Here is a 27955-nt window from a genome sequence, read left to right on the forward strand (position 1 = left end):
GGGGGGGCACACCACATGTCCATTAAACCTAGGTGAGTCGCAATGGTTGTCATTCTAAAATTTAGGACGCTCCAACCTAAAGAACACACAGCTTATGAAAAACTGCTTTTGCTGCACCCTGTTTCAGAGCAAGTACACCGCTAAAGCAGCATGCACAAATGCACACAGGGATAAATAAGCATACACCTAAACACCACACAGCCAATACAAAACTAGAGCAAATCAAATGCAAAGACGGTAAAGACAGAGCCAGGTCAGCGTGCACCTAAAGAACACACAGCCCATACAAAATCAATACAGCGTACATCAAATGCAAATACTGCACACAGCCAGAGCAGTGTGCACCTAAAGAACACACAGCCCATACAAAACAAAACCAGCGTGCATCAAATGCAAAGACGGGGCACTAAGCCAGTGCAGTGTGCACATAAAGAACACACAGCCCATACAAAACCAAACCAGCGTGCATCAAATGCAAAGACTACACACAGAGCAGTACAAGAGTATCCATGCACTGCCACAAAATGTGACAAACCTAGAATGTCCTTTAAGTGTTTCTTAAAAAATATTTAACAGTAACGAGGCTTCTCAGCCTGCACCGATTGCTCGGTGCGACTATAAGAATAAAGAAAATTAGTATTGTCGACTTTAGTGACTGAAAAATGTGTGATCCAATAATTTTAGCCAATGCACAATGGCCTGTTTCATTCACTTAGTAATATCGGCGATAAACGCATACAATCACAAGCCTACCACCACCATTCATCCACCCTTCTAAAAATAGGCACGGGCGCGCACCCCTTACCAAACATAGTCTAAAGGCAAGTTTAATGATACTGTATAGAGCTGCGACAGCTGAGTGGGCTAGCGCATCTGTTGCCGGCATCTATGCCCACCCCGCAGGCTGCGGGGTCCAATGTTTACCCTTGTCAATGAGAGGAGTGCTGCTCATTTGCCCGACATCTTTAATTGATAGCGCTGCATAGCCGAAGTACTGAACAGCAAGCGCTTTAGGGGCATGCAATATATTGAGTCTGTGTTTATATTACCGCCTCTAGGGCGTATTACTGAGAACCTGCTCCAGTGCAAAGCAGCGCAACTCCAGCAGCACAGTTTATACCACTTAGGCAATGGAGGTAAAGGGAACGATGTTTGCACCACTTGGAGTGTGTCACCAACGGATACTGACATATGTTGTGTTTCCACATGATGATGTATAGAAAATCAGGTGTTTCAGGCTTTTCAAATGTGAAAGCCTTTATTGTCTTTCAGGCAAAACGAAAACAGTGCATTACTAGTTTGCGCTGTGTTTTTTCTTAAGCTTACTTTGCTAAAGACGGTTTACATAAAAAAGTGCATTTTATATGCAGAATGTTTTTGTAGTATGTATGGAACAGAGCAAATTTAAGGCGCACAGCCCATACAAAACAAAACCAGCGTGCATCAAATGCAAAGGCAGGGCACTAAGCTAGTGCAGTGTGCACATAAAGAACACACAGCCCCTACACACAGAGCAGTACGCAACTGAAAAACACAAGGAAAAAGGCGAATGCACCGAAAGAACACAGCCTCTGCACAACTGAAACAGTTTGCAACATACAGCGCAACATGAGCTAGAACTGAGTGCAGAGAACACAAAGAGCGTACACACCCGATTCCTGGGGCGGTCAGACATTGTGCGCGACGTACAGCTATAATGATCGTTGCACCCTGGCATGCTGCCCGTGACGTGTTCAGACCAAACCTACTGAAGCCTCAACAGGGCTGTACGAAAAGAAGTGCACCCAACATGTCAAAGAGGTGAATTCACGGCTGGAGACATTCCATATGTCTGAGCTGGCAATGGATGATAGTGCACCTATAGTGCAGTGTGCACGCCCCTCACAGACCTGTCCTGATGTGCCCACAGCCAAGGCCTGCACAGTACCTTGCTGTCCCCAGAATAAGGGAAACTTTATGAATTGCAAATAATTAAAAAATATATATATGGAAAAACAGTCACACAAAGTTAACTAAATATAAGGGTGAATGCTGCAAAAAAATATGATAAAACGTTTAGGCATTCTAAGCCAACAACCCAGGAGTATTGCGCTTTGCTGCCAGGTATATTTTGGTGTCGAGTGTGCCTGGTAATCTTGCAGGTCCATGCGGTGTCACGTGGCTGCTGCTATAGATTCCATTGTCGCGCGGCCCCTAACGAGCTGACAAGGGCTTGGCATGAGCCAGTTACCGATGCGCTAAGTGCACGTGCGCACGTTGTGGGATTTAAAAATAGCACCGTCATTTATTTTCCCTGCCGCCAGTCAGAATCCCCGGGAGCACTGGCTGCCGCGAGAGGCGGAGAATTTATTCCGCGAGAGAAGGTTTCAGACTGAACAATTAAAATGCATTATTTTCGTAGAGCAGTGAGCAGACTAGCAGAGAATGCGGGAGACTTCTCGACGGCTTAGTTCCATGCGTGACTGACACGGCTGGGGCCGAATCAATCACATGCTGGGCGAACCCGATTTGGGAATTGATGAGGAAATGTACATGACATTGCAGATACCTTCTAAAATCTAAAAGTATATGATTAAGGATGGAAGGTATATGATGTATCACAGCGGATATCGATAAGATAATATAACATTTGGTTTAAGGGGCGTATAAGAAACAATTAGACATATAAAGAGATCCGTCGTAGGGACTTCATCACAAAGGTATTGACACGGCGGGCAGGGGAGGGGGCGGAGCGGGGAGAGGGAACAGACGGAGGGAAGGCAGATAAGGGGAGGGGGGAGGAGAAATGCGACACAGCGGGCAGGGGAGGGGGCGGAGCGGGGAGAGGGAACAGACGGAGGGAAGGCAGATAAGGGGAGGGGGGAGGAGAAATGCGACACGGCGGGCAGGGGAGGGGGCGGAGCGGGGGCCTGGAGTGCGGCTGAGGGAACTGATGTGCACGCGCTTTTAAGCTCAATGCGCATGCGCATTGAGCTTAAAAGTCACGGGCACTGCAAGGAATCGCCACTATTCCTTGCAAGTCAGTTGAAGAGTGGTTAAGCCCCCATAGTCTCGCAAGCTCGATGCGCATGCGCATCGACAGGCGAGACCTAAAAACAATATAAAAGAACTAGTAGAGACAGCAAAAATTCAGTGTAAACAAGTAATCACATCAATAGTAAAGTTGTTTCCTATGGAATTTATCTGCTCATGTGTGTTGGAGTTGACAGCCCTCTATATTCTATTAGACCCCCACACATTCCTTGGATACAACCCAATACTGTAAACAAATGCGTCGACGCGTTTCAGTGGTGTTATTCTAATTGCGACCACCTTCTTCAAGACAAAATAGGATATACAGTCTCCCTTGAAAAAGTCCCTATAAATATAAAAAGTGTATATCAATATAACACATTCAAAAAACATGTAAAAATTGTTAATTTAACTAACAAGTTACTTACCTTCGGTAACGATATATCTGTAAGAAACAGTAGTTAGCATTAGATTCCTTACCTTCGAATATCCCCAGGCGTCCGACTGGATCCGGACATTTTTGTGTAGCAATACCCCTGCGCGTCGTTAGGCGTCGTCTCTGGCTCCACGTCCGTCGTCGGCGTCGTCTGCGCCGGAGTGACGTCGTCGGAGTACTTAGACGCCGCCCATGCGCGCTGACGTCAGTTCTTAGACACAGCTTTTCCGCGCCAGATACACAGAGCCATGATAAAATCAACACTGGTGCCATGAAACTAGGGCCCTGAAAGGGGATGACCTTAACGCTAGATATCGGTTCGCAGAACGGGGAGGATGGGTGGGGCGGTAAGGAATCTAATACTAACTACTGTTTCTTACAGATATATCGTTACCGAAGGTAAGTAACTTGTTCATCTGAAAGAAACAGGTTAGTATTAGATTCCTTACCTTAGAATAGATACCCCAGCAATACCAACCCCGGTGGTGGGTCTGCAAACCAATACTTACACCAGAAAGTCCTGGAGGACGGAACGGCCAAAGAAGCCATCCCTCCTGACTGGACTGTCCAGGCAGTAGTGCCTCACAAAGGTGTGCAGCGAGGCCCACCGAGGACTGGCAAATGTCCTGCAGGGGGACTCCCCGACCCAGGGCAGTAGTAGCCGCCGTGGCCCGAGTGGAATGGGCCCTCAGTCCAACTGGAGGCTCCTTTCGAGCTAAGGAGTAGCACGCCTTGGTGCGTAAGACGACCCACCGAGAGATGGTCCACTTATGCACCGCCCGTCCCTTCTTCGCACCCACGTAACCAACAAAGAGTTGGTCATCCACCCAGAACTGGCGTGCGCGATCCATATAGAATGAAAGCGCACGTTTTGTGTCCAGACGATGGAGCCGCTCTTCATCCTTTGAGGGATGCGGAGGCAGGAAGAAGGAGGGCAAGGTGATTGACTGCCCGTTGTGGAAAGCAGAGACTACCTTGGGCAGGAAAGAGGGTCTTGTACGCAACACCACCTTGTCCGGGTGTACAGATAGGAAAGGAGGTTTGCAAGATAGAGCCTGGAGCTCACTCACTCTCCTGGCAGAGGTGATGGCAACCAGGAAAGCTGTCTTCAAAGTGAGAAGACGGAGAGGACAAGAATGAAGTGGCTCAAAGGGAGCGCACATCAAGAAAGTAAGAACCAGGTTCAAGTCCCACTGAGGCATCACTTAGGGAACAGGTGGAAACATATGTGTGATGCCTTTGAGAAAACGAGGGACAATAGGGGACTTGAACAAAGAAGGTTGATCAGGCAGCCTTAGAAAGGCCGAAAGGGCAGAAAGGTAGCCCTTGAGTGTGCCCAGAGCAGAGCCCTGCTGGGCAAGAGAAAGAAGGAAGAGAAGAACCTCAGAAAGAGGGGCAGAAAGAGGATCCACAGCCTTTGCTTTGCACCATGCCACAAATCTGTTCCACCGGCAGGCGTATACCGACTATGTGGAGGGACGCCTGGCTGCCAGAACAACATTACAGACTTCAGGAGGCAAGTCAAATGGCCTCAACTGTCGTCGCTCAATCTCCAAGCATGGCGGTGGAGACTGGACAGGTTCAGGTGGAGGACCGTCCCCTGCTGCTGCGACAGAAGGTCCTCCTGAAGGGGCAGACGGATCGGGGGACCGACTGACATATTGAGTAGCTCGGGATACCAGTACCTTCGAGCCCAGTCCGGAGCCACAAGGATGACTTGGGCCCGGTTGCGCTTGATCTTCTTCAGCACTCTGGGCAGAAGTGGTATAGGCGGAAAGGCGTATAACAGACCGCAACTCCACTGGCGACGAAATGCGTAGACGAGCGAGTGCCGCCTTGGAAATTCCAACGCGTAGAACTGATGACATTGTGCGTTCTCTTCGGTGGCGAATAGATCTAACCAAGGCTCTCCCCATTGTAGAAAGATGCCTTGCGCCACGTCAGAATTCAGACGCCATTCGTGATCCATCAAGCATCTTCGGCTGAGTTCGTCCGCCCGGTTGTTCAGAGAACCTGCCAGGTGTTGAACCACCAGGGTCACGCCCTTATGTTCCAGCCACTGCCAGAGGCGCAGAGCCTCCTGACAGAGGGTCCAGGACCCCACACGGCCCGGTTTGTTGCAGTACCACATGGCGGTGTTGTCCGTGAACACCTGCACTGCACTCCCTCGGACAGAGTGGAGGAATGCCTTCAGTGCCAGACGAATCGCCCGCAGCTCCAGAAAGTTGACATGGAGCCGGGACTCCGCCGGAGACCAGAGGCCTCTGTCTCCGCCTCTCCCAAGTGGCCTCCCCAGCCCTGGTGGGACGCGTCCGTCACAACCACGTGCTCCGGTTGGGGAAGGGAGAGGGAGAGGGATCTGCCGTTGACCCAATCGCGGTCCGTGAGCCACCACTGCAGTTGTCTCGCAGTGCCCTCCGAGATCAGGACATGGTCGGACAGGTTGCCCTGATGCTGGGCCCACTGAAACTTCAGGTCCCACTGCAGAGCCCGCATCCGCCACCGGGCGTGATGCACCAGAAGGATGCAGGAAGCCATCAGCCCCAGAAGCCGCAGCGTCAACCTGACCGAAATCCGGGATAAAGGCTGAAAGATCGGAATCAAAGCCTGAATATCCCGGACTCGCTGCTCGGGAGGATAGACCTGGAACTGCGGCGAGTCGAGAACAGCTCCGATGAAGAGGAGCTTTTGGGAGGGGCACAGGTGTGATTTCGGCACGTTGATGGAGAACCCCAGCTGGTGCAGGAGATCCGCCGTCATCTGGAGGTGGCTGACGACTGTCTGGGGCGAGCCCGCCTTCAACAACCAGTAGTCGAGGTAGGGGAAGACTGAAACCCCTAACCTGCGCAGATGAGCTGCGACCACCGCCATCACTTTCGTGAACACCCGTGGGTCGCTGGTAAGGCCGAAGGGGAGCACGGTGAACTGAAAGTGCTCGTGGCCTACCGTGAACCGCAGGTAACGCCGGTGGGCTGGCAGGACGGGGATGTGAAAGTAAGCGTCCTGCAAGTCCAACGCCACCATCCAGTCTTGCGGGTCTAGGGTAGCCAAGACCTGAGCCAAAGTCAACATCTTGAACTTCTCCTTCCGGAGGAAGCCGTTGACATTCCGTAGGGCCAAAATAGGGTGTAGGCCCCCTTTGCCCTTCTTGGGTACCAGAAAGTAGTGGGAGTAACAACCAGACTCTACTTCTGGCCCAGGAACGCGCTCGATGGCCCCCTTTGCCAAGAGGGCCGTAACTTCCTCCTGCAAAAGTCGCAAGTGGTCCCCCGACACGCGGTGGTACTGCGGTGGCATGGCATTTGGGGTCGTCTCGAAGGGGAGGGAGTAGCCCCTCCGGACGATTTGCAGCACCCACCTGTCCGATGTGACGGTGCACCAGTGGGAGAGGTGATGGCGAACCCTGCCACCCACGGGCGTCACATGGGCCTGAAAACTCAGACTAGAAGGGTTTTGAGGCAGATGCTGAGGGAGCGGGTGCGGACTGGCCTCGCCGTTGTCCCCGACCGCCTCCCCGGCGGCTTCCACGGCCGCCACCGCGCTGGAAGTTCTGTTGAGGCGGCGTGTGGCTCGCGGCACGTGTGGGGGCGCCCCTTCCTTGGCCACGAAAGGAGCGAAAGGCACCCATCTGCTGGCGCGGGCCGAGAGGCCCAAGGATTTGGCCGTAGCCCTGGAGTCCTTAAAGCGCCCAAGCGCGTAGTCTGCCTGGTCGCCAAACAGGCGACGGCCATCGAACGGCATGTCCAGAAGAGTAGCCTGGATATCGGCCAAAACCTCAACCAGGCGTGGCGTCGAACCGCCACCGTCGTAGCCATCGCTCTGCCCAGTGTATCGATGGTATCCAGTCTGCACCGGATAGAGTACCGTGCCTCATCTCGAACCTCCGATAGGGCTTGGGCGAGTTTAGCCCGGACCTCCTCAGGGCATTGTGGCAGCACGTCTGCAACAGCGTCCCACAGGGTGTGGGTGTAGCGGCCCAAGAGGCATGCAGTATTAACTGACCGCAGTCCCAAACTCAGGGACGAGAACACCTTACCAAACTGCTCAAACCTCTTGGATTCCCTGTCGGGAGGAGCCGACGGGAATGCGGTCTGGGTTTGGAGGCCTGGATAACCAGGCTCTCGGGGTGGGGTGGGTCGACAGGAAGCAAGGGTCACCCGGAGCAGGGCGGTAGCGTCTGGCCACGTTCCTGTCCACAGGCTGTCCTGAGGTGGGCTTGGACCAAGTGCCCAGCAGAACGTCACATAAGGTCTCATTGAACGGCAGCAGAGGCTCGACCGAGCTTGCCTGCGGTTTGAGGACCTCGGTGAGGAGATTAGTCCTCACGGCCGCTGAGGGGAACGTAAGGTTCAAGGCCTTAGTCGCCCGTATCAACACTACACTGTACGCTGCCCCCTCCGCCGTAGCCACGGTAGGAGGGAAGACAAAACCAGTGTCTGGAGAGAGGTCCAGGCCACTGGCTTCCCCAAGCTCCACTGTCCAGTCCTCTGTTGGGGTTCAAGGGGGCTTGGTGCCTTCTGTCTAGTTCCCCGTTCAGCGGTTTCTCATATAAGTGCCGAGTACATATGCGAATTTATGGACGCTCCCTAGGGCTCGCTTTAAAAGGGGGCTGCCAACAGGAAACAGGTGCTTGGTTTCTTTATTGGTCCCTTGCCGTGTGGTTCCTGTTCCTGTGGTTCTACCTTGTTCCCCTTCCTTCGAGCTTTGTTCCAGCGGTCTTTTCCAGTGCTGGGTTTTTGATTCCCTTTTTCCCCCTGTTTTCCTATTCCCTTTGGCTTTACTGAACCCTTTTTGGGGACCTGTTTTTGATCTTCGGAGACGTTCTGGGATTCGCGGCTGCGTTTCCTTTGAATGTTGACGTCCCGTTATTATCCCTTTTTGTATCCAAACCATCTTGTTGTTCGTTGAGTTTGGGTGGTTTCACGAAGGAGCTGAATAACGGCCCGTTTTGCGCTACCTTCGTGTTCTTTTTTTTGCTTCCAGGGGTTTTTTGGGTGTCTTTCGTATTCCCTTGATACCTTTTTTCCCCTGCCCCTTTTTGTCTTAAGAATTGGAATCCCACCCCCTTTGACATTCTCGGTGTTTCCCGAGGGGGGCGTGGTTGGTCTGGGGTTACGCAAGAAACAACCAATACGATTGCAGTGGATGAATTCCTGTTTCGTATCAAGTCACTCTCGATAGTTATCTGGGGTAAGCAGGGAGGTCAGTGGTTCGTGTATGTACTTGGCACTGTTAATAGTAGTAGGGGTGTGATTAATCTTGTCCCCTTTTTCATTTTAGCGGTCTCGTCTGTGTCAAGCTGTCAGCTGCCAAGAAGCCAGAGGAGACGTGTTGTGTTCCCCAAGACCTTGGGTACCCTTGTTTTATTACCTGCCTTCTCCCCGTGTCTTGTTCTCCACCATCCGTTTTTATTGCGGGTGTTGGGGGTCACGGTGTGGGTAGAGGATTGGGACATTCTTCACTCCTGCGGTGTTGGGCCGGTCGGCAACGGAACAGAAAACCAAGCCTTCGAATTAATACACCGCCCGAGTGAAGAATGGTTGAGGAGGCAGCAGGGGGGGCTTCTTCGATGCAGGAAATCAAGCAGGCTTTAGCGCACATGCAGGGTGAAGTCCAATCCCTGCGTCAGGAGAATCAGGAGTTACGGGGGACACTGAGTGAGGTGAAGGAAAGCACTAGGAGCAGAGGAAGGGATCCCTCAGTTAAGGCTAGGCCCCCATTGATTCAACCAGCCACATTTAAATATGAGAGGAGTGGGGGGCAGAGTGGGTCTCTTTCTCCTTTGTCCGTTACAGTGAACACTCCCGTGCCAGTGCCTCTAGCAGCTCCAGAGAGGTTTTCCGTGGATAGTAGCAGATTTGCCATATTTATGAACCAGAGCCATTTGCACTTCATGTGTCGACCAACCACTTTTCCTGATGACACCACTAAGGTAGCGTTTGTGATCTCATATCTCTCGGGTACTGCCGCTAGTTGGGCGGTCCCCTTAGTGGAAAACGATGACGCTGTGTTAAGTAGTTTCCCGGCCTTTAAGAACCAGATGTATAGTCTGTTTGCTAAGCATGCTTTCATGCAGGCAAGCAATGTTGAATTGTTAAAGCTACGGCAGGGTAAGCAGGATCTATTGGGTTATGTGGCTACTTTTCAATCGCTTAGTAGCAGAGACACAATGGCCCATGGCAAAAAGAACTTCTTTGTTTTTTCAGGGCTTGTGCGAGGACTTAAAAGATATAGTCTCTCAGGTTGTAGACCCCCCTGATGATTGTGTGGAGTTTGTCGATTTGGTTGTTAAACTTAACCATCGAATGATTGAAAGAAAAGGAGATAAGATCAGGTTTCAACCCCCAAGGACAACTGTAACCAAGAGAGAAACATCTGAGAACGGGGCCGTAAAAACAGAACCTGAACCTATGCCTTTGGGTGGGGTACGGGGTCCCTTATCCAAGGAGGAAAAGGAGCGAAGGCGCTTGTTGCAGTTGTGTTTGTATTGTGGAAGCGGTGGACACTTTGCTCAAGAGTGTCCAGTGAAACCGTCCCGGATCCCGGAGAATAAGGCTGTGGCTCTCGTGGGAAGGGATTGTGAGAGTCCTATGTCCATGAAAGAGGGATTTGTAATCCTTATGACGTACAAGGGGCGGTTCAAAGAGTCCCGCATCATTTCACGGTATCGGCTTGCTTCGCTTATTCATCTGGTGGTAGAGCTTCCTTGTCGGTATTATTGGATTGTGGGGCCACAGGGAACTTTATGGACATTGGGTTGGCCGAGAAGTTGTTGGTTCCCTGTGTGATGAAGAAACAACCTGAACCTGTGAGGGCTATTGACGGCACGGAGCTAACTTCTGGGTCGATTGTACGACAAACCGAACCATTGATGACATTCGATAATGGGCATTCTGAGACTGTGTTTCGATCTGATCGCTGCACCAGCATTTGGTGTGGTACTCGGGGTGCCCTGGTTACAGGCCCATAATCCCAGAATCGATTGGGCGCGGAGGTTGGTCACGCTTGATTCGGAGTATTGTCTTCTTCACTGTTATTGTGAGGCGACTGAAAGGGTGTCTCCGTTGTCATGTGCAGCGAGTGGTTGCGGTCAGAACAGCGTGCCTCCTTCGTTTGTGGCCTATAAGGAGGTGTTTGATAAGGATCAGGCGTGTGTCTTTTTTTTTTTGAGGTCTTATATAGCGCTCGACTTACCCTTGGGCATCTCGGCGCTTGCATTGGGAACCCGTCCTGGCCTTTCCCTGTGAGATAACCCGTACTGGGCATCCCCAAGGTGAAGGCCAGGCATCCCGCCGCGGGAGGCCGTTGTGGAGATTAAGCAAGCTTAATGCCCAGAGTTGCAGAGTGTGAACCCATGATTAGAGTGGGCACCGAAGTGAGAATTATCGAGTCCGTGGACAATTGGGCTCAAGACCCTGCCGCGTTGGGAATTGAACCCTGGTCCCGGGTCTGACCTCTGCTTCAGGGTATGCCTCCTCTAACCAGTGAGCCACACTTCTCCACCTTGCCACCCCACCGGGCTTTTGATTGCCGTATTGATTTGGTTCCGGGGGCCATTTTGCCCTGTAGTAGGGTTTATGCGTTGTCGGAGCCAGAGGAGAAACATCTACGGCAGTATTTGGATGAGATGTTAAAGAATGGGTTTATTCGACCTTCTTCTTCGCCTGTGTCTTCTTCCATATTTTTTATACCGAAGAAGGAGGGTGATCTTCGCGCTTGCGTGGACTACAGGGCGTTGAATAAGGTCACAATAAAGAACAAGTACCCATTACCTCTCATACCTGTGTTAGATCAGCTGCGACATGCCAAGGTGTTCACAAAGCTTGATTTAAGAGGAGCTTACCATCTCGTTCGCGAGGGCGACGAATGGAAAACGGTGTTCCATACTAAGTTTGGTTTGTTTGAATATTGTGTTATGCCTTTTGGTTTGTGTTACGCCCCTGCCGCTTTTCAGTTTTTTTATAAATGAGGTTTTGCGTGAGTTTTTGGATGTCAGTGTGACTGTTTACATTGATGACATTTTGGTTTTTCCCCCGTCCTTTGAGGAACATAATGCTCATGTTTCGCAGGTTTTGTCTAAGTTGTTGGAACACCGTTTGTCAAGCTGGATAAATGCACTTTTGGTGAGACACATGTTGAGTTTTTGGGATTCTTGATTTCTATAAAGATGGATCCCCGGAAGATCGAAGCTATTGTTAACTGGCCCATACCCACATGTGTTAAAGATATACAGGTGCTACTTGGTTTCGCCAACTTCTACAGGAGTTTTATCAGTCATTTCTCTGACATTGTTTCGCCTATGACTTCATTGTTGAAGAAGGGAGTGGTGTTTGAGTGGACGCCTGCAGCACAGTTGGCTCTGGAAAGATTAATTGGGCTTTTTACATCTGCTCCTGTGTTGATGCATCCTGATCCTGCTCTTCTGTTTTATGTAGAGGCGGATGCGTCCCAGATAGCCGTTGGGGGCGTGTTGTCTCAGCGTGATAATGAATCTGGGTTGATGCATCCAATTGCGTATTTTTCAAAGAAACTACTACCTGCTGAGCAGAATTATACGGTAGCTGAGAGGGAACTTTTGGCCATAAAGCTGTCTTTTGAGGAATGGCGCCATTACCTTTGGGGGGCTCGTCACCCCATTACTATCTATACGGATCACAAGAACTTGGAGTTTTTCCGGTCCGCTAGGGCTTTGACTCCCAGACAGATGAGATGGGTGCTATTCTTCAATGAATACGATTTTACCATCACATATAGGCCAGCTGCTCAACAGAGGAAATCTGATGCATTATCTCGGATTTATGCGGATCCGTCAAAGGGAAGTAAGACAGAGGAGTCCTGTTTTATGATTCCCGGTGATAAGATAGTTGGTTGTGCTTCCATAGACGAATTCATGGTTAAAGTGCAGGAAGAAATGAAGCAGTTGGATCTGGCTCCGTGGTTGTCGGAACCTGAAATTACGTTAAAGGATGGATTATTGTATCGGGCAGAGAAATTGTTTGTGCCCCCAGAGTTGCGTACACTGGTTCTTACGTATTGTCATTCATCGTCCTTGGTTGGGCATCCGGGGGTCAATAAAACCAAAGAGCTGTGTATGCGTTGGTTTTGGTGGAAGTCTTTGGCCCATGATGTACAGGTATTTGTGGCCTCATGCCCGGTGTGTGCTGTTAGTAAGTCCTCACACATGTCTCCATCTGGGTTGTTGCACCCATTGCCAGTGCCTCCCTCCCCCTGGCATACGGTCAGTATGGACTTTGTGACCGATTTGCCACTTAATTCGGGGTTTACGGTCATTTTAGTTGTGGTGGATTTATTCACTAAAATAGCTCATTTCGTTCCCTTGCCTGGGTTACCCACATCTAGAGAATTGGCTGATGTGTTTATGGCCCAAGTGATTCGACTGCATGGGGTTCCTACTGCCATCGCTTCAGATAGAGGGGCACAGTTTGTTTCACATTTTTGGACTGCCCTGTGACGGTCATTAAGGATGGAAGTACGTTTGTCTTCAGCTTACCATCCACAAAGCGACGGGCAAACAGAACGTACCAATCAAACCATGGAGCAGTATTTGCGCTATTTGTTAACTTCGCAGAAGGGCAGTTGGGTACAAGCCCTTCCTGTGGCTGAGTTTGCATATAATAACAGCATGCACTCAGCTTTGGGCATGTCACCGTTTTATTGTTCGATGGGGTTCCATCCTAAGACAATTCCTATTCATCCATCTGAGAGGGTACCAGCTGTGGATTCCCAGAGTAAGAGTTTGATTGAGATCTGGAAGTTGGCCCAACTGCAATTATCTGAGTCCAAGAAAGCCATGAAAGTACAGGCAGATAGGCATAGACGACCAGCTCCTCTGTATGCAGTTGGGGATAGGGTTTGGCTATCAACGAAGAATCTGAAGTTGCCGGGACCAAGAAAATTACAGCCTCGGTTTGTAGGTCCCTTTCCTGTCCAGAAGGTGGTGAATCCAGTTGCAATTAGGTTGGATTTACCGGCTGAGTATGGTATCCATCCTGTATTTCACACCTCTTTGTTGAAGCCATTCGTCACCACTTCTCAAGATTTGCCACCTCCTCCTCCCGTTTTGATAGATGATAACGTGGAGTACGAGGTTAAAACTGTTTTGAATTCCAAGCGGATGAAGGGACGGCTGTATTACCTCATTGACTGGAAGGGTTACCCCCCCAGAGGACCGTTCTTGGGTTCCGGCAAGTAGGGTTCATGCTGCCCGGTTAGTTCGTCTGTTTCATCGCCTGCACCCTGGGAAGCCTAGGCCTGTAGGAAGGCTTTCGGGAGGGGGTACTGTTGGAGTTCAAGGGGGCTTGGTGCCTTCTGTCTAGTTCCCCGTTCAGCGGTTTCTCATATAAGTGCAGAGTGCATATGCAAATTTATGGACGCTCCCTAGGGCTCGCTTTAAAAGGGGGCTGCCAACAGGAAACAGGTGCTTGGTTTCTTCATTGGTCCCTTGCCGTGTGATTCCTGTTCCTGTGGTTCTACCTTGTTCCCCTTCCTTCGAGCTTTGTTCCAGCGGTCTTTTCCAGTGCTGGGTTTTTGATTCCCTTTTTCCCTGTTCCCCCTGTTTTCCTATTCCCTTGGGCTTTACTGAACCCTTTTTGGGGACCTGTTTTTGATCTTCGGAGACGTTCTGGGATTCGCAACTGCGTTTCCTTTGAATATTGACGTCCTGTTATTATCCCTTTTTGTATCCAAACCATCTTGTTGTTCGTTGTGTTTGGGTGGTTTCACAAAGGAGCTGAATAACGGCCGTTTTTGCGCTACCTTCATGTTCTTTTTTTCGCTTCCAGGGGTTTTTTGGGTGTCTTTCGTATTCCCTTGATACCTTTTTTCCCCTGCCCCTTTTTGTCTTAAGAATTGTGAATCCCACCCCCTTTGACATTCTCGGTGTTTCCAGAGGGGGCGTGGTTGGTCTGGGGTTACGCAAGAAACAACCAATACGATTGCAGTGGATGAATTCCTGTTTCGTATCAAGTCACTCCCGATAGTTATCTAGGGGTAAGCAGGGAGGTTGGTGGTTCTTGTATGTACTTGGCACTGTTAATACTAGTAGGGGTGTGATTAATCTTGTCCCCTTTTTCATTTTAGCGGTCTCGTCTGTGTCAAGCTGTCAGCTGCCAAGAAGCCAGAGGAGACGTGTTGTGTCCCCCAAGACCTTGGGTACCCTTGTTTTGTTACCCGCCTTCTCCCGGAGTCGTGTTCTCCACCATCCGTTTTTATTGCGGGTGTTGGGGGTCACGGTCACGGGACAGTCGGCAACAAAACATCCTCTTGGTCCTGACACTCCCGTGTCAGAGGGTCCTCAGACCCCTCCCAGTCCTCGTCGTCACCCAATTCCCGGTAGCCAGGATCAACAATCGGGGCCTGTTCATTAAAGTGGAATGTACCTACCGCCGTCTCATACGGCTCCCAATGGGGCCGTGTCGACGGCTGAACAGGAGCGACAGAAGGACTGGGCCGGCGTCGACCGAAGTCGGCGCCGGTGGGGACACCCTTGGGGACGGCGCCGGTGAGGTCGTAAACAGGAGCGACAGAAGGACTGGGCCGGCGTCGACCGAAGTCGGCGCCGGTGGTGACACCCTTGGGGACGGCGCCGGTGAGGTCGTAAGGTCGACCGGCGTCGACCCGGATCCAGATCCGGCCAGGCCCTGCGGCGCCGGGACCGAAGTCGCCGGCGGCGCCGGGCCGAAGCAGACGACGGCGTCGGTGCCGGAGCACCCGACCCGCTAGGCCCCGGAGCCGGGCCCACTGGGCCCAAAGACGCCATGGGGCCCGGTGGAGAAGAGAGCGACCTCATGGCCATGAGGTACTGCTCTATCTCCTCCCGCGTTGCATCGTGCCCAGGTGTGGGGCAGGATGCGGCGCTTGCGACTTCAGCGGAGCCGCGTGGGTGGTGCCACCCAAAACAACAGCCGCGTCGGGCGAGCGTCGGGGGCGGTCGAAGGAGCGATGACGCCGCTCCGACCTCTCATGCCTCTTACCTGAGGAGGAACCAGAAGACCGATGACGACTTCTGGAGCTGCGAGGGCTCCGACCCCGCGACCTCTATCTCAACCTCACGTGGGACCGGGACCTCGAACGGCGCGGGGCCGAATGCCGGAGCTCGAGCCGCTTGCGGGACCGCTCCCGCCTAGCCTTGGACGTCAGGGCTCGACAATCGGTACAGGCACGGTCGTCGTGGTCGAGGCCTAGATACTGCAGACACCGGCGATGGGGGTCGGTATTCGACATCAGTCGACTACACTTCGAGCAGGGTTTGAACCCGGGGATCCCTACCGGCACCTGATGAGTCGAGAACGACTAGAAGAGGATCAAAAATGATCAAAAAGGTTTAGTCAAAAAGTGACTAAGGGGTAGAGCTTCTCCGGATCTGCGCTAGCTGGCACGGAAAAAAGAAGAACTAACGTCAGCGCGCATGGGTGGCGGCGTCTAAGTACTCCGACGACGTCACTCCGGCGCCGACGACGGACGCGGAGCCAGAGACGACGCCTAACGACGCGCAGAGGTATTGCTATGCAAAAATTTCCGGATCCAGTCTGACGCCTGGGGATATTCTAAGGTAAGGAATCTAATACTAACCTTTTTCTTTCAGATTATGCTATACATCATAAATTATCATAACCTAAAGGGGAAACCCATTCCCACCCATATATTCTTTGTCAAAAGACATTTAGGACTGCCTGCTGGACCTCTGCATTTTAAAACCAAAACACCAAAGCCATGCATGTTGTGTTGATAGCATCCTGATGGTGACACCCCTAGCAGCTGTATCCACCACATCTAGTGCATATCGGACACAGTTATTGGTGATGGCCTGACCTTCTGTGACAATTTGCTGTCCCCATTTAAAATGGTACACAGAGAGGTTTAGTAAAAGTTCCTCCATCTCCTCCCAATGGGCTCTGTCATAGCGCACCAGAAGAGCTTGGGCATTGGCAATATGCCACTGTTTAGCTATCTGTGCTGAGACTATTTCCCTGCTGCACCCATTCTCTTATTTTCCATTTTAGGATGTGGGGTATCCACAGTAGCCGGGTTGTTTGCTAGCTTACGAGCCATAGTAGCAACTATAGTCAGGTGGAACTTGACCCCTGTCAAAAAGTAGGTCAGAAGAAACTGCCTTATATTTTTAATCCACATTTTCATTCAATGCACACTTTGATCCCAAGAGTCTTCTTGAAACAATAGGACTTGCACGCGTCGCAGTCGGCCTCACGATGGTCCAGCGAAAGACAAGGTGTTGATCAGTGTGCAGATATTTCGCATGGCAAACAAGAGCAAAACCTAAAGGGTGTGGGTTCCATCGGAAGAGCATCTTAGATGAAAAGGAGTGAACGAGGTAGTAGGCTGAGTCGGGCGCTGCCCCGAAGGGTGATTAGGTCGGATCTCAAACTGATAAAATTCAAGAGCAGCGCAGATGGGAGAAGCGCGATCAAAACGATGCGGTCAAAGACAGTAAGAGAACTGAAGAATCGTTCTGGAGTCGAAACATGGGGCATAGTCACACACGTACGAACTCGATGGTGGAGAGAAAACAATCTAACAATGGATTTGATGCCCATGCGCAGTATCACCGATAGGAGTCACCAATTGGTCTTGTGACTCGAAATTCTTCTTTGAAGGAAAAACAACTTGCACAACTCCGGACCCAACACTACATGGAAGGAGTACGCACATTATGTGTTTCTACAGCCACTGAACATTTGTTACCCTGGCTGATCACTATTAACATATTCAATCAAATGAGGTTATCATTTTTTACTAAACAATCTGTTCTCCTCCTTTCCACTGTCAAGTTCAACTCTACAATAGAGAAAAGATTGCCCATTGCCACTTCTCTCTCAAAGCACTCAAAATCTGGCTTTGGTTTTCTTGAAACAATAGTTGCTGTTCACACCATGCTTATTGTCCTCACCCTAAAGTTTTACTGTTCTACCACATTCAACACTGCAGAGCATACATCTTACTCTAAAACAATCTTACTTCAATATCAGTCTCCTCTCTCTCACTGCTGAGGTATGTTCTTTGCTTGCCAATCTTTTTTCTGGAATATGTTTATTGTTTAGAATAACATCTAGGCCAGTAGCAAATGTCTAGATTCCATACATTCATTTTACATTTCCCCGCAGTCCAACCATTATCAATGCTTCCAAAACAAGCCCTCAATATTGTTTCTTCATCTGTGTTATGCTCTGTTCCAATACGCTCTTCCCTTAAACGATAATTGGTTTCTCTAATCAACTAGTCTCCTTTTACTTCCTTAGGCAACCTCTACTGTCATGTCAATTTTTCAGCTTCTGTGCACATACCCACAACATGTACCATCCTAGTTTTGCTGGAATTCGCTGGTTACTTCATTCTCTTGCAAGGTCTCTGTTAGCTATAATGAAACCTAGCGCTGTCTCACTCTATTGCAGCATCTGTTAGCTAAAATGAAACCTAGAGCTGCCTCATTCTATTGCAGCGTCTGTTAGCTAAAATGAAACCTAGAGCTGCCTCATTCTATTACAGCGTCTGTTAGCTATAATGAAACCTAGTGCTGCCTTATTCTATTGCAGCGTCTCTGTACGCCATAATGAAACCTAGAGCTGCCTCATTCTATTGCAGCGTCTCTGTAAGCTATAATGAAACCTAGAGCTGCCTCATTCTATTGCAGCGTCTCTGTACGCTATAATGAAACCTAGAGCTGCCTCATTCTAGTGCAGCGTCTCTGTACGCCATAATGAAACCTAGAGCTGCCTCATTCTATTGCAGCGTCTCTGTACGCTATAATGAAACCTAGAGCTGCCTCATTCTAGTGCAGCGTCTCTGTACGCTATAATGAAACCTAGAGCTGCCTCATTCTATTGCAGCGTCTCTGTACGCTATAATGAAACTTAGAGCTGCCTCATTCTATTGCAGCGTCCCTAAGCTATAATGAAACCCAGAGCTGCCTCATTCTATTGCAGCGTCTCTGTACGCTATAATGAAACCTAGAGCTGCCTCATTCTATTGCAGCGTCTCTGTACGCTATAATGAAACCTAGAGCTGCCTCATTCTATTGCAGCGTCTCTGTACGCTATAATGAAACCTAGAGCTGCCTCATTCTATTGCAGCGTCTCTGTACGCTATAATGAAACCTAGAGCTGCCTCATTCTATTGCAACGTCTCTGTACGCTATAATGCAAATCAGGGGCCAGATCAACTGCTTACCTATTGGCTGATCCACATCATTGGGATACTCAATTTCACAAACTGGGGAGAGAACTCAATTTCTTTTACTATAACTGCTTCTAATTCTGCTATTATTGCCCACCAATACCTCACATGTCATCACCTCCTCGGACTGTGTGTAGAAATGTGCCATCTTCTAAATAATGTGTTTTGCATGTGGGTCTGTGGTCGGATATATTTCCTAGAGCTATTTTTGTTGATGTACACCCTCGCTTCTGGACTGAACCAATCATCGCCTTTCTTGATTAATCACTTCTTTAGGGTGCATTAATGACGCCTCCCAGTTAATACCTTCTAAAGCTCCTAGGTTTCTTAGCCGCTTCATACTTGGCACACAGGCGTATTATTAAGGAGTGTTTTGCATATGAAAGATACCACCACCTTGACCAATTTTTCTAGTAAGATCTTTCTTTCTAGGAAGGCTTAGTCCGGTATTTACGCTCATTCCACTGCCTCCGCATTTAATGCAAGCAGAGTTCTCTATATTTGCATAGCTGGGTTTGTATTCTTTCTGAAATCTTAGCAATGTTTTAATGCTGCCACTTGCAGATTCTCCCACCCTGGATATCTCAATGAGATTCCACTGCTGAAGGAGTTCAATTTATGGAGCTCTTTCGTTAGGTTTCCTGTCCACAATGGGGTTTCCTTCAAAACTGTTCCTATCCACATAGACTACCTGTAGACCAGGAGGTAAGTATTGATTATACTGGCATCACAAGTTTTCCCTCCACATTGCCCCATATATGTAGTGCTGGCATGTAGGTGTTTTTTTAATTATAGCCTGTCTAACTTCATCACAGGGTCATCTCATGGGGTAGAAATTCAGACTTTGCGACCCGCCTGGTGTCTCTAGCAGGGCAGTTCTTCCATTGTACATATATTTACAGAATGTTTTCACTGCTATCCTAGACCCACCCCTCCCCCAATCGCAGAGTCGTGTGTGCAATTCCTATTCTAATCAAAGAAAGGAAGATTCAGGCACTGCTGTTTGTGATGCACAACAATCGATTGATTGTTTTTGCATCATGCAGCTCAGTTTTGGTAATGTAATAATCTAAAAATCATCGCTCTTTCCATTGTGAGTGGAAAAGAGTGCCTCCTTCTGGCATCTGTACGAAGCTTGTTTGAGAATACGTCCATATTTCTTCACAGGAATACGTTTTTTGGGTGTTCTATTTATTCCCAGATGCCTGATGCCATTTTCCTTCACCTCGACAGCGTGAAGCAATTCCCTCCCTATTTCTCATTTGTTTTTTTAAATAGTCCTGATTTTTACCAATTCATTTTATATCCTGAGGAGTGTCTGACATTTTCAAACGATGAGTGTATCTTTGACACCGCTGCAGAGGAATTGGCTGCATAGAGAACATCATCACCGCCATAAAGTAACTTTTTCTGCCGCATCTTAGATTCCACTGAGAACCCCTTTGTATTGTTTCGTGACCCGACTCAGCAATGCCATGGTTCTAAACAAAGGGTGAAAAGTAACGGGGAACGCAGGCACACCCATCTGGAACCCTACTCTAGGGCGGACCAGTCATTTGAAGTGGAGCTGACGCAGCCTCAGGCAGTAAAGCCTGCCACTTGAAGCCCAGGCCCAACCCGAAGCCTTTCGATGTTGGGAACCATCGGTTGATGGAATCAAATGCCTTTCCGGCATCTTGCAATACTATGGCAAGGATCGGTTCTCTGGTGTTTCTAGTCTTGTTGAGCCAGTTGTGTAACCCCCGGACATTAAGGCTGGTAGAGGGCCCAGCATAGATATTTGCTGGTCGTTGTGGCTAAAGAGGTTAGGACTCTCAACAGTCTTGTGGCCAGTATTTTGGTCTCCATAATCATTCGTGATATTGGAATTTATGAGGAGCGTCTTCATTCAGTTTTCCCGTCTTCTATATCATTGTTATTATTGAATGACTCGGGCAAAGTCCCCCTACTCCCTGGCTTCTTTCAACGTATTCAATAGGTGCGCTCCTTCACTTGGAACTCTTGACCGTACTGTATGAATCTCCACGGGACAGCACTCAGTCTTGGATAAGCCTCGGTTTCTTTCCACGTGGGTCAAATTATTTCTTCTGTTTTGAAAATAGGAATTACAAATCATCTAGTTCTGAACTCCTAATTTTCCAATACAGATAGTTGTATTAGGTAACCTCTTTTTACGGAGGTCTCTGCCCCGCCACCATTTACAATGCAATGCGGGTGAGGTGGGGAAGGCCCGAGATTTAGGCCATGGTCTACATTACTGAGGTCAGAGTGTGGTGCACTGTCCACCACCCTCCCTTGGTCAGCTACACAAAACAGATCTGTGCTGTGGCTATTCACCCGAAGCCCTGCGGATTTATTATGGAATTCCAACTTGATCCTGTTGATGTTTAAAGAATTCTAGTTCAGTTGAATCTGGCTGCTGCTGTCAGCATCTTGGGGGTGTAACTTCCTTCACTAAACCATCTAGGCATTTCCTACTAAGGACCTCATCAGCTGGTGGAAGAACATTCTGAAAAGACTTATAGGACTTCAACAACAAAGTCTGTTGTAAAAAGGCAGTTTGCACACACAGGGCTTTCAGGCATTTGGCACTTGGGAGGTGTGTAGGAAGCTGGCTCTGTAAATACTATACCAAAGTAACATGATAGAAAGGGACCCAGAGCACATCAAGTCAAACTGCATCAAGTGTCAGGCAAAAAGTGGCACTTTCCTTCAAGGTTTCACTACCTTATGTGGCTCGGCTGATCTAACGACACCTTCTGTCCCACGGCCTATGCCTGGCATTTGATGTAATAGAGGTCGGGTGAGAACAAAACTGCTTTAACCTGTGGAGTACTGTCAAACAGAGGTGACAAATCTGTCTGCAGGAAAACCCAGCAAGCAAACGATTGGAGGCTGCGGACAAATATTATAACGGGCCACTCAGCAATATCACCGACTACTTCCAAATGGACTCACTCATAAAACAATACTCCCACAACGGAGGTTAAAGCTACTGGAGCACTCATAAATGAGGGCTTAAAAATTTGCATTGATGACTTAAAAGCAGAACCCAACAGATTTGTTCACCAATAACAGGCTCAGGTTGAGCAAAAGAATTATACAATGAAATGACAGACCAAATCAGACAAGCAAACCCTCGACCAGCGACTGGACTCAGCAGAAGAACAACTTAAGATCTTTTCAGAAATTGCCCAATTCCATGTGGATTAAATGGTTACCCTCCACAATATGCAGATTAAAAATTTGGGGGACACATTTCAAGGGTCAGCTATCACTGGATGTGTCATTGAGCTATTCCAAGGCACCTTGGAAAAGATGCTGGAGATGCTATAGTTATAGAGTGAGTGCACAGGGCAGATGAAAGGAAAGGAAAAGACTCTGATTGGACGCAAAATACTGTAGAGAAATTAGCGACCTACAAGGCAGACACAAAACCCACACCTGCACGTGCAGTGTTTCAAGACCTAGCTGCATCTACTACACAATTCAAGAGGAACTTCAGGAAAGTATCAGAAGAACTGGTCAACACACAGAATACAGATTTGTGCTCCAAGATGCCGTGTAAACTGAATGGCCAAGGTACCACGATATTGACTCCTGTGGAGGGAAAAAACTATATGCAGGAGGGTCCACCAACAAAAACATGTCAGAGCCAGTTTCTTCATTTGCAGTGACGTAGAAACCGTAGGAAGTGGCAGCATAGCAGGCAGGGGATTGTGGGATAGGAGATTGAGCACCCCAGAGGCTGAGTGGCTATTTACTTTATTTTTAAACTTTAATAAAGCACAGACATGCCCCGGCAGGTATCAGAGCGCTGTACAAGGATGCCGGCTAGTTAAGCTGGTACAGGAAAACCTAATTGATAAATATGCGGATACAGTAGACGCGTATAGCAGATATAAACATGCATATACGAATTTCACCCCAGATGCACATTACATAGTAGATAAGGGAGGGCAAGGTTGGAAGGCCATTTCAGATAGTTGGTATGGCCACAGGACTATTGTCGCATGTAGCTGTTTGCTATGGTTGAACCAAGACCATGTAGACGAAGAGGGGAACAGACTGCACCCTGGGTAATGACTGCAGAACTTGCTTGAGTTTGTCTGATCTGACAGGTTGTCATGGACGCCTTTGTTGAAACTTCAAGGGGGTGAAGGGTACAGTAAAGGCAATGGGAAAAATTAGTTTTTGGGACTTAGTTCTGTAAAAGGAGTCCTTAATGACTGCTGCCAGAGACCAAAACAAGGAGAGCACCTCCGTTAATCAGCAATTAATCCGACAACTGGTGCTTAGGGGAATTTAGGACCTTATGCTCCCAGTTAAGTGTTTTAACGTCACATGCATTTTGTCTGGGCGTTTATTTTGAAGGAAGTCAGTGACGCAGGTTCCTACACACCATGCATTAGATACCCAACATCTACAAGACAAACAGCTCTTTATGCCTCTATCAAAGTCCACTTGGTGCCACTCTAGCGTACAGAAGAGGCGCACTGGGTAGAAATGTCTTCACCACAGCAGCGGTGAAGCGCTTACTAGGAGTAGGAAAGAAAGAAGCACCCCCAAGAAGAGAACCACGTCCTACATGGAACTTGAATGCGATGCTCTCACCCAACTGATGACGTCACCCTTTGAACCAATGCAGAATGCACAATAGAGGTTACTAACCTTCAAAATTGCCTCTCTCATCGCTAGCTCTTATCTAAGGGAAGTAAGTGAGAAAAAAGCTCTCCCCACCCAAGAGCCAAACCAAGACACAAGGTGGGTATGAGAGCAAACCCAAGATTCATTCCAAAGGTGGGATCAAAATTCCATGTAAAGCAAGCAATACACCTGTCAGGTTTTTTTTTCAACAACCAAAAACACAACAGAAAGAGCATTGCACATGGTGGATGAACAAATGGCAAATATGCACTATTTTGGAGAGAACAAAGGGCATCAGGAAAGGAGAACAGTTCTTTGTATCCTCTGTACAAACCTAAGGAAAGGACTTCCAGTCACCAAGGGAACAACTGCAAGGTGGATAGAAGCAATACAATACTGCCACAGGGCAGGAAGAGTAACTCAACAGAAAAGCTAAAGGCGCACTCAACAAGGAAAAAAGGGCAAAACTCACCTTCTTAGGCAGCAAAGCATTAGAGGACATTAGCACAGCTGCTACATGGTCATCGATACATACTTCACAAAACACTACTGCGTTGATGTTCAAATCAACAGTGAAGCAGAAGTTGGACAAAGAGTACTGATAGATTTGTTTGCAAGTGCACACTCTAAAGAACCCAACCAACCCAACATGAAGGAAAACCGCTCTGTAATCAATGCACAGCTTGTGAATCCAGAAAAGAGTCACGCTGCAAAAAGAAATGTTTATAGATAGTTTTGCAGCTTGAAGAATTTTCTGGATTCACATGTGAACCCCCCTCCCCCACTCCACAAGTAGAGCACCATTTACAAACTCAACTCAAGAGAATGCGGCCATCCTGAAGAAGAGAAAAGAATCTGAAAATGGCAGCTGCATCAAGGGATTTCTGGGGCATACATCTAATGTCACATGAGGAGGGGTTTAAACCCAAATGGTCGATGATGCTCACTTGGTGGGGGGATGTGGGGGCTTCAAGGAGACTTTTCCACCAGACCCAACCACTAGGTTGCGGAATAAAGCACAGCATGTGAATCAAAAAAAAGATTCCCTGTCACAAAGTTTCCATTACCAGTTATTCCACTATATTTGAATCCCCCTTTTTACTACCTTTAGATGAAAAGCGTGTCAACAAGGAAAGTATTGTGACGGACTACTGCTCCACACGGTTTGTGAACGGCAACATAAAGACGTTGCAGCAGAGGCTTGGATACTCTCAGCTGCTTCCCTGGACACTCCTACCATATAACAGCTGCCACAAGACAATTAGCCCCATTTGGATGCACTAAAAGGCTGGTACCAGCTCTCTAATCTCATTCATGGAGGGCAACATCAAATCAGGAACTATCACTCAATGGGTAACTGAACTGGGCAGGAAATCCCTGACCCACAATGGGAAAGAAGTTTGCACTCCACCTAGATATGTCGGGAGTACTAACAAAGAGAAAGCGAGTACAAAACCAGGATTAAATGACATCACAGAAACCATAAGGACTGCAGCAGATGTACCCGGACACATGTGTAGGTGTTGGGAGATGTGGCGCTGAAAAGGGAAGCATTTGGAGGGAGAATAAATAATCAAAATGTTTTGGAAGGAATATAGAAAAGATTATCGTTGTTCCCATCTTGCGAAATCTCCTCTTAAACCCTAAAGGCTTTTTCCCTCAAAGGGAACAACAGTTCATGGTGGTCGTGATACTCATTAAAAGAGTATTACGACCACTAAGACGTATACAGAGCAGGCCTCACCCTAAATAATATGCTCTTTAAATTACCCAATCGCTAAGCTGAGGGCAGCAATTCTAATGAGTCGATGGTTGAATTTTGTCTACACTGAGCGACAGCCCCAGAGCTTTGGAAGAAACAACCGGACCCAATGGTAGAACAAGCATTTGCAATGCAATAGGTCTCGCAGTAGGAAAGTTTGAGCTATTGATACTGTAAATGGCAATATTTCTATGTATGTTTTAAGTTTTGGAAATAGGTAAGTTTCCCTCAATGAAACATTATCACCCTCACAATACAACCACCAACACGTAAATCCATTATCTCCTTCCACCACCATGCTTCCATTTCTCGCAGTACTGTTAAACCAATCAATAGCCCCACACTAGCACCCCAAAGGGTTTGCACTACACTACTATGTAATAGTGTCTCTGCAATTTGCACGCATGCATAAAACATTTTATTAATGGTACAAAAAAGACGGAGACCTATTAGGATTGTCCGTACTTGTTCATTTAGACATTCATTGAGATAAGGGAAGTAATTCACGGCAAGGCTCTACTACTTAATAATGGGTTTCGTGCCTACGGTCTTTACAGACGAAGCGGACACTGAACAGGTAATTTTTGCATCCCGAGGTAGAAAGGGAACTTGATTAGCTCACTATCATTAGCGCTTGTAAATTAATGACATATAGCAAGTGTTTTTATAGCTGAAATCTTGTTAAAATAAAAAAATAAAGGGGAAAATATTTTGGCACGGCTTTTCTTAGACTTTGACGGTTGCTGTTTTTCAAATATATGAATCTATTTTCCGATATTTATAGGCTTGTGTGAGAAAGGGGTCCTTACACAGGTTTGCCCAACTTGCGGTGAGGACTGCTTGCAGAGGTGTTAATAACGCTTCACTGTGGGAGAGAGCAGTGCGTTCACGGCCCGGGCATGTGAGCAACGAGGCATAAGGAGCATGGAGCTCAGAGCCATGTTGGGCTCCACCGAGCTGAGGAGTATTGCTGCAAGGGAGACTACTGCATTGCTGTTGTGACTGGGTGTGAGGGCGGCATGCCTAGGCCCCGTGGCACACCGTGATACATCGAGGTACATTGCATATCTCGCCTGGCACGGCCAGCTCATCCCTGCTTGTCCTGGACTGAACCTACCTTAGCTTCCAGGCCTTCAGTGGCCCTTACTGGGCTCCTCTGCCATCCCGCCCTCCTTCCAGCGGAGCGAGGTGAACCAGGTGCAGCCAGGCATGGAGAGGAGGAAGGGTGAGACGGGATCAGGAAGGCGTGAGAGCGAGGCAGGGGACAAGCATTAGGTTGTAACCCCTGTTTTTTTTTTGTGGCGCGACTGAGGAATGGGCCGCGTTGAACTACAAACGTTACGTTCGTCACGTCATTTTGTAGTTCAAAGCGGCCCGCCTCTCATCGGCCGCGAATGAAAACCAGGAAGCAGGGGGGCTCTCCGTGATCTGCTTCAACCAGCAGCTACTGCCCCATGTCGCAGAGCCGTGGAGACACTGCTGGGAGAGCCTGGGAGCCGGGACGCCAAGGGGTGGGAGAGATAGGGAGAGGGGAGGAGACCACAGGGAGGAGCTAAGGGAGGGACGTGAAGTTAAGAGGGTGGGGCACTGCTGGAGCCGAGGACGGGGCAGCGGCGACTTCCTGCAGAGGAAAGTTAGCAGCTAGGACAGGAAACGACACCGAAGAGATAGAGGAGCACCGCTGCCCTCGAGACAGAGAGCGGAGCATGGAGAGGCAGGTAGGGAAAGGACCTGGAGAGAGCCTTAGGCAGAGGGAGGACAGTAAACTACAGAAGGGGAGGCGAGAGACGCCGAGGGAAGGATGCAGGCGAGAGAGACGCTGAGGGAAGGGGACACGAGAGAGGCGGAGGGAAGGGGACACGAGAGAGGCGGAGGGAAGGGGACACGAGAGAAACGGAGGGAAATAAACGGGAAAGACACTAACGCAGCATGGATGCAAGGCACTGCAGCCAGTTTCACTTTCATTCATTGAAGAGCGCGCACCAGGCAGGGGATGTGCACGGCGCCGGCTGGGCGTGCGCGCCCTCGAGGGCAAATCGGAGACGGCAGAGGCTCGTTCATGGACACGGTCTCACATTCCCCCAGACACGCCAGCAAAAGTTGTCTTCGCAGACAAAAGCATGCTTCGCATGCTTTTTAGGTCTGCTCGACCTAAAAAAACAATCTAAGGTGGAGTCTATGTCCTTGTGTGCTGTGGGTTTGTGTCACCTCTTTCAACCAAAACAACTCACAACGTGCGTCCCCAACACAGGAAGGCAGACGCTTGAGAGCATGTGATTTACTGCAGCACATGCTGCACAAATAGAGAACTCGTTGGTGAAAGGCTTGAATCCTCTGCAATGTTTGCAATGCCTGCTAGGCAATTTGGGTTAATATGCAGTGTTGGCACACACGGTGCCTCTCCATCTATGACTGATGTCTCACTTCCAAAAGCCCAGCAGAACACAAGCACAGCCTGTCAAGCACTTCATTGCATTAGGGCCACCAGATCTCATGGAAGCCTCAGGGATGAACAGCAATGGCATCGCTAGCACCCTTACATGCTCTCATGAGCTCGTAGACCTTCTCCGGGCAGCCTTCTGGGCGCTCCATTCGGTAGTCGTTCTCCAGCAGCTCGTACACCTGGGACAGATCAATGCCGGGATAGGGCGACATTCCATACGTTGCGATCTCCCACAGCAAGACACCAAAGGCTGCAACACAAACACAAGATGGACACCCTTGTAAATCACTGCGGTGGTTGATACACAAACATGGACTACAAACTATTGTCACGCCATCACCCCGTTGCCTCCTGGTTCCAAATATCCGCACATCCCAATATCTGCATCTCCTAGACACCCCATATAACTCTGATATTACGCCTCGGTGCCCTCCTTTCAGGCCAG

At 49.0% G+C, this 27955-nt stretch overlaps 1 protein-coding gene across 4 annotated transcripts in view; it reads right to left on the reverse strand.

The window, feature by feature from the left end:
- Nucleotides 1–27955, reverse strand: part of ABL1 (ABL proto-oncogene 1, non-receptor tyrosine kinase) — a 266841-nt gene that overhangs the window by 24253 nt on the left and 214633 nt on the right. For all 4 annotated transcript variants that reach the window (XM_086924806.1, XM_086924805.1, XM_086924808.1 and 1 more), the window contains exon 8: nucleotides 27608–27760. In XM_086924806.1, the coding sequence (XP_086780932.1) occupies nucleotides 27608–27760 (153 nt within the window). The remainder of the gene's footprint in view (nucleotides 1–27607; nucleotides 27761–27955) is intronic.

The sequence above is a fragment of the Lissotriton vulgaris genome, chromosome 5, assembly GCF_964263255.1.
Source record: "Lissotriton vulgaris chromosome 5, aLisVul1.2, whole genome shotgun sequence".
Lineage (NCBI taxonomy): Eukaryota > Metazoa > Chordata > Amphibia > Caudata > Salamandridae > Lissotriton > Lissotriton vulgaris.